Source organism: Rissa tridactyla, chromosome 7 (genome assembly GCF_028500815.1).
Source record: "Rissa tridactyla isolate bRisTri1 chromosome 7, bRisTri1.patW.cur.20221130, whole genome shotgun sequence".
Classification (NCBI taxonomy): domain Eukaryota; kingdom Metazoa; phylum Chordata; class Aves; order Charadriiformes; family Laridae; genus Rissa; species Rissa tridactyla.
Genome location: NC_071472.1, coordinates 19,162,479 through 19,181,460, shown reverse-complemented (window position 1 = coordinate 19,181,460; position 18,982 = coordinate 19,162,479). Strand labels below are relative to the sequence as shown.

Sequence of the window (18,982 nt, the reverse complement as noted above, 5' to 3'; positions counted from 1 at the left end):
ACTCTTTCACTGAGTCTGTGATACAGCATTGGTCTGCACACAGATAATTGATCTCTTTGGGACTATTATAGCTCCAAATAACATGTCGGCTTTCAAAAGCTTTCAGATATCTGGGAGGACTGCATTTCTCCTACATTCTCCTGTAGGAAGCAGGGACAAGATTTAAGCAAGCAACGAGAGAAGCCACATGGGAACCAATGTGAGAAGAGCCACGCAACACACTGCAATGAAGATGTATCAGTATATATTGATGTAAATAATCATTTTTGTGCACAGTCAGGATATCACAACAGGAAAAACAGTGGAGAAATGATTACACCTTTTGGGATCTTTCAATAACACAGCCCTTCATAGCTCGATGATCTTACAGTTTCCAATACTGACTGAGTTTGGGTGTTTGCAACAATGTGGTAACATTTATAAACTGGCTGAAGTTATAAAGCTAATGCCATGACAAATAAGTATGTCACACAGGTCATACCTGCTCAGTTACGTACTTGGCCACACAATGGATCTTTTAAGCATGCTGGTATTGGCAACCAGCAAAGAGGTTACATCTGTATTATGAACAGATCAGTATCTTTTCTTTCGGAGAGGCTTTATAGAATCAGAGGATAATTCAAGTTGGAAGGGACCTCAAGGTTTCTCTAGCTCCTAATCAAAGCAGGGTCAGGTATGATGTCTGATCAGGTTACTCAGTTTGGTCTTGAATTCACCAAGGATGGAGATGGCACAACTTCTCCAGGCAACCTTTTCCAGTGCCTGGATGTCCTCATGGTGAAAAGTTTTCCCTTATGTCTGAACCTTCCATGTTTTAGCTGCCCATTGTCTCTCATCCTCTTGTCATGCACCACTGTTAAGAGCCTGGCCCTATCTGCCTGATCACTGCAATGTAGGTATTGGAAAGCCATTGCCTTCTCCTGAAGCCATCTCTTCTCCAGGCTGGACAAGTCCAGTTTCTGCAGCTTCTTCTCATGGGGTATGTACTCAAGCCCCCAACTATCTCAGTGGGGCTTCTGCTGAACTCACTCTAGTTTATCAATGTCTTTCCTGTACCGGTGGTCCCCAAACTGGATGTAGCATTCTAGATGCAGTCCAATGAATGACGAATAGAGGGAGATCCTTGTTTCCCTAGCCATGCTAGCTGTGCTCCTGTTAATACTGCCCAGGACGCTGCTGCCCTTCTTTTCTGCCAGGACACACTGCTGGCTCTTGTTCAGCTTGCTGTCTAACAAGACCCCAGCTCCTTTCCAGCAGAGCTGCTCCACGGCCAGTCAGTCCCCAGACTGTACTGCTGCAAAGGCAGGTCCTTTTATTTCTCCCTGAAGTGTGCTTCCCAGAATAAACAAACTGTCAGATGATTTCAAGGAAAAATACTATTCAACTGATGAACTACTGTAAGTGCTCGCAGAGAATATTAACTGTAACTTTAAACAGTTTAACCACAAACTATTCTTTACTACTGGGTAGAGACAGCTGAAACAGATGAAGCAATAAGAAAAAAGGCTATCGATACCAGAATTTCTTATATCAGGTAGCAGGGCCTAACTAATCCTACTGCATACATCATACTAGCAGCAAAGAACAACTAAATGCATAAAATTGTCAGCTAGCATAAAGTCATGAAGTAGAGCTTTCTTTGCATCAAAGACAGGAAACAAAAGTGATACTAGAGAAGCTGGTATTGACTGGAACACACAACTCTACAAAAGCACTGCAGTAGCTGCTCTTAAGTTACTTAAATATTTTAGCACCATAATTTTGAGCACAAAGATGACTACCATACATCTGCTATTCCTCTGCTTATGTCCTGCACAAAAAAAAAAGACCTAAGCATTTATTGAAGGATGAACAGTTTTGTACACCATATGCATCATTGATTCCTGACACACAGTTTCTTCCCCTTTTCCATGGCACAAGAAATTCTGATCAACAAACTCCACATGGTGTTTAATACTGTGGTTCTTGACCTAGGAAAATAAGAACATGAGCATGTTTTCTTATCACAGGTATTGACTTTAGCTTCATGTTTTATGGAGTTTACAAGGATTCTGATGGCTGACTCTGCGCTAAAAACAGCACGCAGAGAAGCTTTACTTGACACTGTGTAATTTGCATACTAAGGTTTTCTATTTGCTGGGCGGCTTTGGCTCTGAAACAGTAACTGGATCCACATTCTACCTAGTTAATAAAGTTTAGCCAGGCTGTACTCATAAACAGGCAGCAATTTAGGTCTCTTTGGTTTCCTCAAGCAGGGGACTGAAAAAATCTGTTAATCTTGTATTTAATTTGGTACTGACCACCCAGCCAATCTGGTCCACTCACCTCTTTCCGTGAAGATGAATGTGAACAAAAAAAAAATAAATTTATGACACATTGGCAACAGAATTTGACAACAGCAGGTGAAATACAGAAGTATGGCCACTGACTAGAAAACCCAGAAAAGCTAACCTCTCCCTCATTTTAAGCCTCTGAAATTTAAGCTCTAACCATGCACCTATTACAATCGATTCAGGATTTCTATTAACTTACTGGAGGACAGACCACAGTCCACTGAGAAATCCCATTGGACTTAGCAAAAGACAGTTTCAATAGGTATCAATAAACCCAAGCACCTCCAGCCACGAAAGACTCTGAGTTTCAAGGAAGGCCAGGAAGAAACAGCAACGTTTTAACTTAAGGACTGTAATAATAATTTATTATTTGGAAGCAGTTGATGCAGTAATGGAGAATGGCTGTAGACATTTATTTCATTTAAAGCAGAATGTGGATAGAAAATGATTAGAAAAACACAGGCTTTCAAATAGAATATTGGAGCTTCCAAATTTCAATACCTGACAAAGCCAATACTTTATTGAATTACATACAAGACAACTATACTGGGTCAGTGACAGGATGATGGATTTTTGGTCTAACAGATGTCAAAATATGATGTCTAGGGAAGAGTACAAGAAAACAGGAGGCATTCAGGATACATCTTTAAATAAATTCCTGGACCTTCTTAGTAATAGTTTCTAAGTATTTATTAACTCTGCACAAATTTCTCTTCCATGAAGTTGTCCAGTTTTCCAGTGGTTGACTACCTATCCTGTGAAGAATTGTCTCCGTTTTGCTTTTTTATTTTTTGAATATGGCACATCAATTTTTTTCCCCCTTTTTTTTTTTTTTACTTCATTTATTCAGAAAGACAGAGAAGTGGGAACTCTTAGGTTAACTTGATGTGGTCCTGGTGATTCGCTACTGTTCATTTTCCCCAACTTGTTCCATACATTCATTCTATGCAGTCTACCTTTTTATCCATCAAAAGTTCTTCCTTTAAAAAGTACAAAAATTGGCAGCTGCCACAAAAACATATCTCAATACAATTAATTTTCCATCATCTTCAACAGGAAGATGGGGTTATATGGTTCTTCTCCTCTGAGTTTATTCAATAAAATGAGGACTTGCGTACAGAGACTGCTGCATATCTCCACCCATAGCCAGCCCATGAATGGCATGGCCAAGACACAGCCAGAGCTAATACAAGTGTGCATACCTCTGTTTTGCTGTCTGGACATCTTTGTATCACTCTTGCCAGGTTAGCGTAAGCTAACTAGGCACAACACCAAACATTAGGATCCTCCTTATATCGGAAGAATGGTGCAAAGATATCCGTGTGCCTCTGCAGAAGCCAGCCTTGGGCCAGTCAAACATGCGTTCCTCGAGGTCCGTGCTCTCAACGCTTTGAGAGCTACTACATTCCCAATAATAGGAACATAGAATAGGCTGGGTCAACCTGACTTCGCTTGGGTTTAGATCTCTGCTGATCCCCTCTGAAGAGACCTTAATCGCATAGCACTAAGCCTGTATTTAAACGCAGACAGACTGCGTAGTTTACTCTGCATGGAGTTATACCCAAAATATTTCTGTTCGTGGCACAGATGAAACAAAATCTATATGAACTACCTATTGCAGAGATGTAACTGCAATAACTGACTACACAAAAAAATGCAGATAAAGACAAATAACTTATATTCCATTAAGAAAATAGCCCCTAAAATAATGATTCCAGCTTCTCATGCATTGTCTGTAATCTTCAGTATAGACCATGTAATTTCTCAGTGTTTCCCCAAGAGAACAGCAGAAAACATATCTTCCTTTCTCCTAGCCATTATATGACTGAGTTACTTGAAACTATTGTCTTTGAGCAAGCATTCAGAAAGAAGAGTATGAAACATTAGACTTGGTCAGGGCTCTATGTGCAGCCATAAGACATAATTTTTATCCAACTCAAAACAGCATCTTTGCAAAGATGCTCCATCAAAGAATTAACCCTTCAGCTGTGTTGTATTCCAAAGAAATGCAAAGATTAGGGAAGAAATGACATCTTGTAATTACAGATTCTAGTGTAGAAATATAAAGACTTTTTTAAAATAAAAAGGAGTATATATAAATCTTTGGTAACAGTATGTTTACAATGTTTGCAAAGGCTTAGGCTCACATGAGATTCCTTCAAGATAATTAAGCAAGCAACAGTCATCCAATGAAATTATTTTTAAATTAACATTTCTGATTAAAAAATGCATTTCTGAGAATTTAGCATAATTAATTTGTTTATAGCTCAGGTTTAGGGAACAAATCCTGAAATTAATTATTTATAAATCCAATGCCTGATTTCATATAAGGGTCGTCTTATGACCCTTACAGGGTCACTGCTATGGACATTCAAATTCAAAATTAAGAGATTTTATGTTACAAGACAGTTCTCCAAAAACACTGTAGGATGACTTAGGATAAGAACAATGCAACTTTGTGCGTCTCTGTCACTGTCTTTGCTCAATATGCAAAATTAATTCAAAGTATTTCTGCACTATTGCTTTATTCTTATTCCTGTTATTCTCAACAGGCTGTAGTGAAAATCTTGGTGTTATGTCAGTCAAGAGGGGCAGAAGAGACATTGTATTAAAACTGGCTATTTAAAAAATCAAACAAATCATCAGCATCTCCAGACTCTATCACTTTTTGAGTGCAGATTCTCCATTTCTTGCAAAAATACACAGACTGGTTGCAATATGAAAAGCTCTTGTGAGAGAAAGAGAAAACCCCTTCTTGACCACTGGTTTTGGCAGGTTAAGAAATAAATAAGCAAGTAAGTTCCTACTTTATAATCAAAACTATTCTAGGGAGCTTGATGGCCAAACAGCAATTGTGCTGTGAAGGATCAAAGATAGATGCTTAGTTCACCTAAGTACACCGCAGTGGCACAACACTCATGCACTTCAGGTGAGGATCTTGATTAGAAGAAGTGCAGTTCAAAGGCACCAGTAAAAATCTCTCTTATCTCTTTATGTTCTCATAGTATAATCACAGAACAAATGTGTTCTTATGTTAAACATACTGCAGGCGACCATACCTTTAAGAGTTTTTCTCTTTGTTTTGCTATGTTCAGTTTTTCAGAGAGCTGGCTGAAAGATAAGTTGGAGGTTTCAATGTCTTCATGCATCAGAATGTAGGGATGTGCATTACCTTAAAAAAAAAACAACAGGCAGCTAATTGTTACTGTGTTTTTCCCCAGCCAGCTTCTAAGTACAAGCAAAATTAAAAGAAGCTAGGCTTATATTAACTTCTTTATTTTCTTTGAGCAAACCTTCATATTGAACAAGCAAGAGAAGCCCTGATCTGTGCTTAGAGACAATGCAAGACTAAACCAGCAATAAGGAACGTACATGTACTCTTAAAAATAAAAGCCAACCACTTTGCTAGTATTTATGAAAACCAGGAGTGTTAGGCTAGCGTGAATAAATATTTAATGAGCATGGCAGATTAACACATGGTTACTTTGACTCTTTTCTCTTATTTATGTAATACAGACAAACAGTGGAAAATTATCCATCAATGACTATTTGATTTGAAAGAGAATTACCTGCCTATAAAGCTTTGGTTATCCAACAAGATAACCATCACAAGACTCATCTAACATAAAAGACATATAACCATGGCACTCACATCTAGAACAACCTGAGCTAAACTTATTAACAGATAATTGTAAAATTAATATGTATCAATTCTGTTTTTAATTCTAGTGAATGATTTGAGCCCATATTTTCATAACTTTTATTGGCTTCAGTGTAAGCAGGTTCTACATCCAAAGAAAATCTCACCATTTCTTGAAGAGGATAAAGAGAGACCTCAGAAGTGTTGCATTTTATAAATAGCTTTTGAAACTGCACATTTGTGTTAACTCTCACGTTCACAGAAAAGTATGATACTGCCTTGAGAGATGTATATTGTAAAAACTGAAGCAACAAAGTCAGAACTATTCATCAATGCAACACAGCATAAAAAGAAATAATGTGCAAACTGGAGTACATACCTCTATTAGCATTCAGAGCAGCTAACTGTGATTTCAGTTTTGCAATAATGCTGTTTTGAAGCTCTATCTTTTCCTGCTGTTCACGTGTTTGCTGCATGTAGTTTTCTGTCTGCAAATACAATATAATTAGCATTAATCTTATCCTGGTTTGACTAGGGGTCTGCTATTTGGCATATAAAAAGCAGCTCTGATTTTTAAAGATAATTGTAGTTGTGGGCCTCTGTGTGAAAACCCAACTACAGTCACCTTTGGCAAGTCCATATTTTTGAGACTGCCCTGATTAGAAAAGGTATTATAGGAAATAAATCCTGATTTTCAGTAACTGTTTCACCTATGGCAGTTTTAAAGAATAGGATAACTTTTAAGTATAGGATTCTTCATTCATAGGCATAGAACACATCAGCTTTAAAATTAGAATTTTAATATTCTTCAGAATGCTGGTCAGTTAGTTTATCTATAGAAAGAAGTAACTTTCTTCCCCCAAACTTTCTAACAAAGAAATGATATAAATACAGGCTTTCAAAAAGATAGATTTTAAATGGAAAACAACAAGGTTGCTTATTCCATACACAGATATTTTGTAAATAACTTTAATTGCCTATGAAGAGACTTTTGCCTGTTCCTTTGAATGTAGCAGACTGGGCGGGGGGGAAGCAAGGAAGCAGCCCCATTCTTCATCTAGCCATACTCCATCTCATGCTATAAACAGGCCATACAGAGCCTAATAAGACTGCTCACATTTCACCAAAGTGTATAAATATTGTTAGACAGACAGTTAATTGAACAAATGGCCAGGTGTCAGGAAGATGCTAATATTCAAAAACTATTATTTCATTAGCACATGCCTAATGTTACAGTTATGGTAGTGCTACAAACAAGCAAGAAAACTTGGGAAGTTCCAGCAAAGAAACTTATGGCAATGCACTGAATTTTTCTGAAATTAAGAATATGTTTATTACTGAACAGTCATGATTTGGAACAAGACTAGGCATTGTTTTCGTGTCTATTCATAGTTTACACATACTGCTATCTAATTCTCAAATCTCGGTCAGCTTTAAATTCCACACCCCTCTACTGCCCAATGTGTTTGTCTGTAAAGCAGGCAGGAAAAAATCTACAAGCAAAATTTATTTTAAAAGGACAGGTAGCAGTTGTACTATGAGAGTTTATTTAAAAAAAAAAAAAAAAGTAATCAAAGAGCAGTACACTCCAGCAGCTATAAGAGACCTCATGAAGCAGAAAAATCACTGAGAACCAAATTGAAAATGTACAACAGCAATGTCTTGTCAACACTTCTGTACAGAGCACAGACATGACAGCTAAAACAGACAGAAGAGAAGATGCTTTTGACAGCCAGTGTGCACAAATTATTCCTTGAGTCAGATGGCAGCAACAAGTTACCAACTAGAAGATCTGCATGACAACCAACCATCCATCTGTATCAAACACCATCTGGCCGAGATGACTCTGGCTTCTGTGTGCTTGACATGGCTCCCAGCTCTAGAGACTGGCAAAACAAGTGGCCTATCGGTAACTTAAGTAGTAAACTGTTAACAACAGAATGGTGGACAATCCAACAACGTGTGAAGGCCACACAATGAGTAAAGCGTTGTACAAAGGTCATTCAAAAACCAGGAGTTTGGTTAAAAAAAACCTGAAAAACAGCACAAACAAAAAAAAAAAACCCAACTAATAAACCATCAACTCTTCTTGAAAAAATACTTTTGTTCTTTTTGGAAGTCATGAAATCCAACTACTGAAAGTTTGATTGGGACAAAGATTTGAACTGGTAGTAAACCTTTATGAAAGGCTTTCATTTTTAATTTCTGAACCTGAGAAAATGCAGAGAGATATCTTGCAAGCATTTAGTTCCCTTAACACTGATGATCTCACACCCTTCTCTGGTTTTCTTCCATAGCCTTTAGAAGGGCTATCTGACCTTGTACCTGATGCCTTGGTTTTTGGGCAGAAGTTTCTTTTATGTACTGTTAGATGACCCAGGAGTATTAACTTGACTGGTTTTCCTTCAAAAAACTAATTCTTCATCATAAGAGACAGAATTTAAAAGACTCCCAAACATTTTAAAATGTGTTGCCTTTTGTTAAGTTAGTTACAAAATGTACTGACACGCTACTTGTGCTTGTTAAGTACAGAAAAGGCTACAGATTTGCACCAGCGCTGCTGCAACAGACTACCAATGCAGACAGACTGCACAGCTGGGTGACTGCACACACGACTGACTTGATACCTGTTCTTCAATGCCTTTGCTAGTTTATTTTGCCATGCAAGGGGGTGGCAAGATTGTGCCCAGATACCAGAACATTCTCTAGTAGACCTTTTCCTGCTCCCAATTCTACTACTGCTTCCATAACTTGACACTAAGTATGGTTCATCTGCCCCTGAACGAAGTCCCAGCCTACCACTTCTGCAGTATCGGAAGCATTCAAGCCTTCCTATAACAGAGGTTCCATTGCTGGGCAGAACATGCATGATAAAAACTCAGCTCAAAGCTGATAGCTTTGCAATATACTGGCATACATGATGATAAGTCCTAGAGGAGCTTTGGTTGACTAAGTAAAAATTCAAAGCTGCTCCTTACTGGTCAGACTGCCTCCAGAATCTTTCTGTTAATTCATGATTAAAGAATAATTGTACAGATGTCTGTTTTTTAAAAAAATCAATAGTTATTCTTTAAGGTAAGTTTGTTATAAATGTTTCAACACAAAACCTCATCTTAATAGCTTGCACAGTGCTTAACATATTAAACTGGTAATTCATATGGCATATCTTCTTAGTAACACAAAAATGATTTAAGCTATTTATATTAATAATTTAAAAAGTAATTTTTAAATAAAACACAGTAAATTTCAGAAAGCACTTCATTAAAGCTAGTTAAATTTTATATACATCTTCGCTGTTTACATTGGAAGACTTCATTAATCCTCCAAAACAGAAAACACTCTTCTCACCTTTAAAACTACAAAAAAATTACAGGTCAAAAACCTGAAAACCACCTACCACTACCTTCACAGCCTAATGAGTTACTCTCTAGCGTACTGGCCTGGTTTCATACCGGCAATTTCCAACCTCAACAGATGCACTAAAGTGCGCATAGCTAAAGTGAAACTGAAATCTGCATGTACCACAATCCTCCATGGGAAGGATGGCTTTAAAGATACAATTCAGAACCCAACACATACTTTTTGCTGTAGTTCTTTCACAGCATGGTCCCTATCCATGCATGCTTGTCGATAGGCTTCATAAGCTTTGTTAAGCTGCTCTCCAATGTTTTTGTCCATAATTCCCAATGTTGTTTCATCACTGAAAAGATGGTCAAGTTAACAGACCTGAAAAGTAATCAGAAGGAAAAAGAGAGAACGCTAAGAAACACAAGTATGTAACTAAAAACATGTATAACATGACTTGTATTAACATCAAATTCAAGTAATATGTGCGGTATGTCTGAGCATTAATTCACATAATAGTTTGAACTATAGCTCCGTTCACTTCAACATTTAATTTTGTGTCCAGGGATAGGTTTAAACAAAAGCCAAATAAAAGCAGGTTAACTCTGAATCAAATTCTGGATGTACAGAATGCGTAAAAGTACGTGTAGTTACAGCATTTGAGAGCTGGGACTTACAATTGGTGCAGATCACCAGTTTTATGACATTTCCAACAGTTTTATCTTTACTGAATTATGAAATAACAGATAGCATTAAAAAACAAAACTCAGTTTTTGGCATTAAGCAATAAAAAGAAAAAGCTCAGTAACATTAGGTCATGTGGACCTATCCTATTCTATGCCATATTTGAAAATGGCAACACAAGCAACACTATGAGGTGAATTAAAACACCTTTTATCTAAAAATCAGTAGTACCAACCAGTAAGAATTAGCAAGACTCAGACCTTTTCACACAATGTTATCAACTTTTTACACTTTGTGAACAATTTCAATAACAATTCCTGAAAATACAGCTCATGAACTTCGACACATAAGACAACACTATTAATTGCCACAGACTTCAATTTCAAGACAGAGTGAACTTTGCAAACACAGAATGCTTTGCTTCTATAGTAATATATGACATGAATTTTAAGCTAAAAATTTATCATAATGCAAGTACAGTAGAGGATAGGTTCATGAAGTCTCAAAAAACCCCCCCAAAAGTACCAGCATTAAGAAAAATAAAAAAGCAGTAATTCACATCTACTCTTACGATATTTAAAGCACGGTTACCTCACAGTACAGACAGCCACTATCATCTCTCACTATCTTCTGGGATTATGCGTAAACCACAGATACTATTAAGGAAAGCAGTGCAGTCAGAAGAGGATAAGCCAAGCAAGCAGAGTATGAGGATAACTTGTCCTGGACCCTGGTCAATATTCTAAGGACTGCAGCTTGAGCTTTTGTTCATTTCCTTGCTCTTAAATATCTTCCGTATCATAGAGCCTGAATACAGAACTGTGGTTTGACTTTCCTAGAAGGTGCAACAGACTGCCGTATGATTGTCACACCTTTTTGTCCTGCAAACTTTATTTTAAAGATTAGTGGCACTGCAAGAGCAATTGTATCTCAACTCCAGCCTGGCTGTACTTTATTAGTAGCAAAGTGAATTCCTTATCAGCTTGGAATCATTTAGGGATCCTTTGATGTAACAAGTATTACTGAAATCCAAGTTTATAAGTTATGTGTGAAACGCCTACATTGTTTCATACGAACGGTTTTTGTGTTATTTTTTTTCTCTGAACACTAGTTTAGTAGTTTATGATCTCAGGTCCATGCATAGTGTCTCAAAGCACTGTTACTAACCCAGGCTACTTCATCCACCCCCTTCCTCCCCCAAAGAGGAATATTCCACTAACTGGAATATTCATTCTAATACCTGGGGCACATCTTTAATAAATGGGTAGGCTTTTTTACAGTTTCAAACGAAGGACTGTTTTATGCAGTTCAATGAATAAAATCAGATATTACAGCTGACTTCAGGGGTAGGTACTGAACTGCAGAAGGATATTGTTATGGTTGAAAATTACTGAAAGTGTGCTCTCACCTATCACATTCTTTAAAAACTTGCAGAGTTTGCACCGACGTTGATTTTGTACTTTTCTGGAATTCTCCAGAGACACTTGTAACAATTTACCTAATAAATGGCAGTGTCTTGTACATATAAAAGGTAACTTCAAAAAATGAGTGCAATGGAATTTAAAAAACTATGTTCAGCTTCTAATAGAGGGAATGGGGTTCAGCTCCACATGACTCACACTTCATAGAAAATGAAGGCATTAATTTAATTCATGCAAATTCAAATCTCAATTTGAAAAAAACAGTATTTAAAATATATACCTAACTTCCAGCCTTTTACTTGCTGATTGATTGAGCCTGGGAGTATTAACAAAGAGTTCTGTGCTTATCTGGACTGTTGGTACCAAAAGTAGTTGATCCAACAGGCAGAACTGCAGCACTGCACCTGATTTTCTACTTGGTAGACAAAAATAAGGAGAATGGTAGCTAATTTACTGGTAGATCCCTAAAATCCAGACTCCATGCAGTAAGAAAGAGGCAATAATAGTCATTAATAGTGACACTTTAAGAAGGAACTGTAACTAGAAGAATTGGTCCTGTATTCCCCCATACCCTATACACTCATTTCTGCTTCCACCTCACCCTTCCCTTTCTTCCCACACAAGCAGCCTTACTGTAAACCTTATCAGCAAACCAATCCAGCTTAAATCTAAATGCTAAAGGTATTTTTGCTGTGTTAGTTTTAATGCATATCAGCTCCACAGACCATTTCAAATGGCACAATAACACAGGAGCAGAAAACATCAGCAAGAGGCAGACAGAACTCCCGTGTTCAATGGCAGCACTGGCTTTGAAATTGTAACACGAAGTCAGGGTTATGCAACGGTGATGTAAGTCTGCACGCAGAAGAGGATACTCCTGCCTTCCCCCATCTCTGGCTGTGAATTTTTGCCACTTACTTGTACCAGTATTAGCACTTGTGTGCCACACAGTTGAGTGTGCCAAAGTAGCTCCCTACTTCCTCAAAAAAGCAAGTTCACCCCCCCCCTAAAAAAAAAACAAACCCAAAATTTAAACTGCAGCTAGCTGACTGCGAGGCTGCTGGAGCACCACGACCAACACAAGGAGGCAGTGGGAACATGAGACAAGCCGTGGGCAGGACTGCAGCAGTCTAGATTTAGATTGGATTAAACTACTCTGTAGTCACACCCCGAACTGCCTGCTGCTGGAATAAATAACTGCTTCTTATGTTATCTATCTCATATCCAGAGCTCCTTACAGTTAGAAAAACTGGCTCCTTTTCCTGCTTCTCTTTCATATGCATCAATATTTATCAGGGAATTTGCCAACTGTTCCTTGTCATTTACTCTGCTCCCTACATCCAGTTAGGAGGAAAAAAAACCAACTCAACAACCCTAAAGTAATTAAAAAAAAACAAACAAAAAACAACCCCCCAAACAAATATTCCCACTATTTTAATCAGGCTTAGTTACGCTGTATCCATACAGCAATTGGAACATACTCAGACCAAAGTTGTCAAGCCTGATCTTTAGCAACGGGCATTCTAGATGTTCATTAAATCCTAATGACTTCCACAATTATTAACAGCAATATGTAGTCAGAACAGATGCAGCAATACAAAATGCTGCATTTATCCTAAGAGGGACAGAATTAGAGAAAGAGATCAGCTCCAGAGTTTGTCTGAGGAGGGGATCCTGCAAATACGAGTACCTGTGAATGTTGTGTTGCCAGAGCTATGGCAATGAGAATTAGAATTTCATCTTTGAGTAAAGATCTGAACACTGGAAAACAACTGGCTATAGTAAATGTTGTAAGACAAACTTTTAAGTAAACAAATCCAATGAAGCCTGCAGATGCTCTTAAAATACTTGCTTCAAATGAGAAACATTTTGCCAATATAGGTGGGAAAAAACCCAGCAGCAGTAATATGAATTTTCTGTGAGTCAAATGCCAAAAAAGCCCCAACAAAGATTAGCAACATACTGCTGTGTACATCCTGAAATCCCAGCTCCACAGATCACTGGAGAGGCACATTTTGAGTTTGCATAGTGCCTCAGAAAACACCTTAAATTCTAAAAAATAAGGTTTTAGCTAATCATGTGTATATACACATTCATTCATAATACACATGCCTACCTCTTATAGGTTCAATGAGAACACAGATGCCATCCAGAAGCAAGTACTTCTCTATATATTTCTGCTTTCAAAACAGCTTCTTCAATGGAAATATTTTCTAAGTTACACTGCCATCATCTTGGGAACTGGAAACCTGTTGAGGTAATCATTTGTGAGAGGCTGAGAGCTCACTGCACTTTCAGTTTGGTTGGAATTTTTTTTTTTTGTGTGTGTGTCTAATGGACAAAACTCCCTCTTTGCCCGACTGCGGGAAGAGCCGGAGCGCCAGCAGGAGCCGCCAGCAGCGCTAGCGCTGGGTGCGCAGACTGCCCCTCCGCGCCCAGGGCAAGAGACGGGGGCTAGGGGGGAGCCGGGCTTTTACACCCCCCCGCGCCGCTACTGCCCCGGAGACGGCGCACCTCTTTCTGCTCCTCCGCTCGCCACCGCGCCACGGGCGATCGCCACCCGCGGGCGAGCCCGCTGGCCCCGCTCCCGCGGCCCTCCCGCAGCGGCGGGGGCGGCGGTGCCGGCCCCGGACCTTCCGCGGGCGCCGACTGCGCGCCCCCCGTCCCGCTCCCGAAGCCGGGCAAGGCGGCGGCGGCGGGGGGGAACCGGCGTCCCTAGGAGCGATGGCGGAAGTGCGGCGGGGCCGCGGGCTGGGGCGGCCGGTGAGCCGGCCGCCAGGCGCCGGGTCCCGCACCCCACACCCCCCTGGGCCGAGCGCCCGCCGCTCCCCGCGGAAGGGAGCGGGGGGGTTTGAAAAGCGACTCAGACTTACGAGCGCCTGACGGAGCCTGCGGTCGCTCCCGGCACAGGGCGCTCGCTGCTGCCCGAGCACCTTAACCCAGGAACCAGAACTGACTTCCTGTGGTGCCGCTCCCCGCCCCGTGACGGGCCGCCGGGCGCTGCCCGCTCCGCCGGTTGGGTCCCGGCGGGTCGGGGCAGCGGCCGGCGCGGGCAGCGGCGGGCTGGCGGTCCGGGCGCGGCGCCTTCCCCGCCGCCGAGGCAGCACGAAGCTGGCCTCTCCGGCCAGCGTCTCTCGGCTCCCCTCCGTCGGTCTGGCAGCGCCGCTGCACCCCCCCTCAAGCAGGGTCTGTGCTGCTCCCGCCTTCCACAGGTCCCTTCCTGTCGCAGTCTTTACATGATCCAGCGTGATTTGTAAATAACTGTACTTATATTTGTAGCATAACTATATTTTTCGTGCCCAAAGTACTTTCTGTCCAGAGGGTCTTTTGCTTTTGTAGATTTCTAAGGTGGCCAGTTTTTCCCCCTGCATTTAATTCATTCAGGCCATTAGTTTTATAGATACGAATATAGTGGAAACACACAGTTTTAATTTCACTACTGTTGCAAGCCCTTCTCTCTTTAGGTCACACGTATGAGTGCAACCTTTTTCTTGAAGGTGTGTAGGAGGGAGCTGATGGAAGAAAATGAGGCATTTCTTACGCACTTGCACAGGGTACGGCTGCAGAAAAGCATTACGGGTTTTGAATTGGCCTCGGCCACCCCTGAGCCCCAGTGCCCATAGCCACACAGCCAGGCTGCGGTCTTTCTTCCGCCAGAGCAGAACCGGTCCCTTTGCCCACTCACAGATGGGAACCTGCATTTTCAGCCATGGCAACCTTACCTACCCCGGGTGTGCCCAGGTCTGAGCTCAAACACACCCACAGGAAGAGTAGCCAGGCGTTGTTCTCTGTACTCTTTTGAAGGTTATTTCTATTACAATTTACCCTTCCTGCTAAGTCTTTAACAGCTCTTTCGGTCTGTTTTGGCCTGTACTAAGACTGAAAAGACTTATAGGCAGATAGTTTAATGAGGCAATAAATATACTTCCTGGTTAGTCACTTTTGAGAACTTCAGGTGGGGTTCTAATGAACTAGTAAGGTTCAGAGAGGGTTTGCTCTGTTAGCATGTTTCCAAGAAAGGGGGATTCAATTTCCCCTTTCAGAGACAGAGTGAGACATCCAAGTTAAGGTCTCATTCAACCAGGTCTTTTTTTTTTTTTTTAAAGGGGTGCAAAAGGCTGCTATTGTTTCTTTTTTAATTTCTACATTTTTTAATTTTTATTCAGTCTTGCCACGTAGTTCTGCACTTGAAATGGTAACGCATATCTCAGTTAGCAATTGAAATAAAACCTGCAGTTCTTAAATTCAGATCAATGTATGTAAATATAATTTAACTGATGCTGTATTTAAAAAGGGATAATATGCAGAAAAGTGCAAGCAGGTGCTATCTGATGATAAACATGTATTAACTAAGATGATGGCGACCTGAATTTGAATAGAGCCATAACATACGTACCATCTCTGAAACACTATCATTGCACATTAATTGTTACAGGAAATATAAGTGTATTTAATTCTAGAAATATACTTAATGTAAATTTGCTGTGAAGGTCTGAAACCTGTCAAAGCAAAAGTGACAACTGTCTACAAACATGACTTTTCAAATCACATGCATCATTCTCTTAGTACTTTATCAGTATTATTCTTTCATAATAAAGCACAAGAGAAGCTGGTCTTTCCTTTATCTTCATTGGTGTTTTTTTCTTTACTACATTTCCTCCCCAAATACAGTAAGATGTATATTACAAGCTTTACAGTAAACCATCTTGACATTCTCAGAGACTTCCAACCCTTTGAATAAATTCTTAAATAGAAGAAAAGAAAAACACCTGTGAAAATAATATAAGCCCTGTATTGTGTAGCTAGCTTGATCTCTAACTTTGGTCTTTTAGAGCAGTTTCTGCTTTACAGTCGATTATTTTTTTCCCTTTTCGTCCTCATCTTGCTTTCTTTTTCTCTTTCTCTTTTTCTGCTTCCGCCTCTTCAGTCTCTGTATTTCCTTCCCTACAGCTATTCCAGTAACGACTTTCTGTATTTTTGACCCACATCAGTGTTTCACATTTTTATGTCATTGTTAAGGCAGAATTGCTTTCCTATATGTACTCTTCATAAGATAACTGGGAAGAACAAGCGTATATCAGTATAGTGAAAAATTATTTAAGATGTTAGGAGTCTACTAATCTTAAAAACTGTTGAAAACCACTTATCTAGAGTTTGGGGGTGGTAGTGAAGAGGTTCATGTCTGTATTATTTTATTTCACTTTGTCTTCAGACTCAGAGAGTCTTATTTTGACTAATTATACTTAGAAATATTTTTTTGGGGGGGCCGGGAATCAGCAAGTTGATACTTTTTTCAGAGTGAAAATCTGAAAGTTTGCTCGGAGTGGGTCAAGCAGTCTATTTAAATACCTCATATCATCTGTATACAGCTTACTGTTTGACATTACTTCTGAAATGGTATTATAACAGGAATTTTACTTGGTCTTTACTGATGTTTTAACAGCATGCTCACTGGTTAAACTGCGCTGAGGTCTCGAGAGGAACTGATTCTTTTAAGGTAGTCTTGTGGTGCCGCAGTTGCCAAAAGGCTGTATTTCAGCAAAAGCTTAACTCTGATTCCTTTATGCAATTTTAAGCTTATAAATACAAATTGGCTTCTAGCAGCTCTCAGAAAGAGGTTAAAATGTTTCTTGCAACTTCTTAATGCAGCCATCCGTTCAGACACTAGGTGGCTCACGTCAGATGTTTAAACCTTTTCCAGAACTTTTAAACTGTGGTCCCGAAGGAATGGTGCTGGGTGCTGAGGGTCTGCCCTACGCTATGGTGTTTCTCCCTTTTTTCAATAGCTTCTTGCTGTTGTTTTAGCAAAATAAAAAGCGTATTTTGCTCTTGAAATGCCTTTCCTGGTCAGGAAAGAAGAATTGTGGATTAATTTAGACTGAATGTTGTCATTCTGTAGTGAAAAGGAAGGCGAGGCTGAAATCTTTTCATTTTTTTTTGAAAGCAAGAGTAGTTAGTTGATGAGCCTGTGGAAACCTTCATATATGCAATGCCAATAAGGTAAGTATTTTGCCAATAGGTTGTAACAGACAAAACCTGGATTCCAGAAGCTAACTAAAGAATATTTAATCACAGTGTAGACATACAGACTTGGTGCACTATAAGTGACGTAAAAGTAGTGTTAGTACAGTTATAAAGTTCGTAGCTCATCTTGTGCTTTTTCTATATATCTGAATGCTGAAGTTCCTAAGTATAATTTACTCATTGTCTTTACAAAGTATAGAAACCAAAGGTTTAGATTTTCTTTTCTCGTGTCTTTAGAACAGCATAGGCAATTTTTATGTTGCCTGGGAGGAGTGTCAACAGGATTATGAAATGCAGTTCTGTACTTCAGTATTGCTTATGGCTAATATTAGCTGGGAACTTCCACTGAGAAATACCCAACTGAAGAACTTCCCTAAATGCAGCTGCAAGTAGACAGGCATTTTCTGAAGCAGAGACTTCAGCAGAAACAGCCTACAAACTGGCTTTGGACCCACTGCAACATTCCTTATTTCCTTGAGTGATGTCAATGATCTCTGGAGGCTTGCTACCCTGGGGAAAGGTTACCCTGCGTGAAAAGGCAGCACCGCATGAACAGGCGACCCTGCATGCTTGGAAACGGCAACTATTGTACAGAATATAATACATACTTTTTAACATGTTGTGAAGAAAAAGCCAGTGATGATAATGACACTGATAGAAAGTAGCAACAGCTTTGTAAAACTAATGCTATTCATCTATATAGAACGTAACCTGTGTTACATATAGAGAGGGTGCAAGAAGATGGAGGGTGAAATACTTCTTAGAGAAGAATAGCCAATTCATTGATTCTTAGTTAAGCTCCAAAGGAACTTAATTGTGCAGACCCTTGAGCTCTGTTTAAGTTTTATCCTTATTGTGTCTTCCCCTCTGCCCCCCCAAACCACTGTATACTGAAACTGAATTTCTGAACCACGTAGGGAAAACACTTACCTTGGAAAATTATTTTTCTCTAGCATCAGTGCCTTTTTGCCATAGAGACAAGTATTCAGGAGATTTTACACATAAGCATTAATTCCTTAGACCTGTCAATGTAAAGAATTGAGACATTTTGTTATCAACTACATTGAATAGGCCTTTTCCCTCTGTTCCTTGTTAAAATTCAATAAATCTTGGCATCTGATTTAGATAGAGCTACATTATATTCAGTATCTAATTTAATGATTGCTCTAAGGAGGCTTTGCATTATTTGTTGAGTTGTTGTTTGATCCCAAGCCTTTATTCAGGCTGTCAGTGTGGAGTAAGAGTGGAAGAAGTAAAAGAAGAGATGTATTTGAAATAACACATTTAGTTTCTGGGATCTTGTGGCCTCTTTTCCTCTTCTGCAAAAAGGGGAGCTATGCAGTGCAGCAAGATCACAGATTCCATGGTATTATTTTTGTTTCTGTAGTCTCATAAAATTCCAAAGTTTGGGGAAAAGGAAGAGACAGATGTTGATGCAGAGTCATTAAGTTAATGGACCTGTGTTAGTATACCTATGGAACTTCTTGTCAAAACTGTTCAGGATGTGAAAATTTTGGATGTGTTCAAGGGGAGAT

At 39.6% G+C, this 18,982-nt stretch overlaps 1 protein-coding gene across 2 annotated transcripts in view; it reads right to left on the bottom strand.

Moving 5' to 3' along the window:
• TANK (TRAF family member associated NFKB activator) overlaps positions 1-14,450 on the bottom strand; it is a 29,905-nt gene extending 15,455 nt beyond the window's left edge. For both annotated transcript variants that reach the window (XM_054209558.1, XM_054209559.1), the window contains exons 1-5: positions 14,297-14,450; positions 13,540-13,672; positions 9,553-9,699; positions 6,353-6,461; positions 5,393-5,505 (exon numbers count right to left, since the gene is read on the bottom strand). In XM_054209558.1, the coding sequence (XP_054065533.1) occupies positions 5,393-5,505; positions 6,353-6,461; positions 9,553-9,651 (321 nt within the window). In that variant the 5' untranslated portion in view covers positions 9,652-9,699; positions 13,540-13,672; positions 14,297-14,450. The remainder of the gene's footprint in view (positions 1-5,392; positions 5,506-6,352; positions 6,462-9,552; positions 9,700-13,539; positions 13,673-14,296) is intronic.
• Between the last annotated feature and the right edge of the window lie 4,532 nt (positions 14,451-18,982).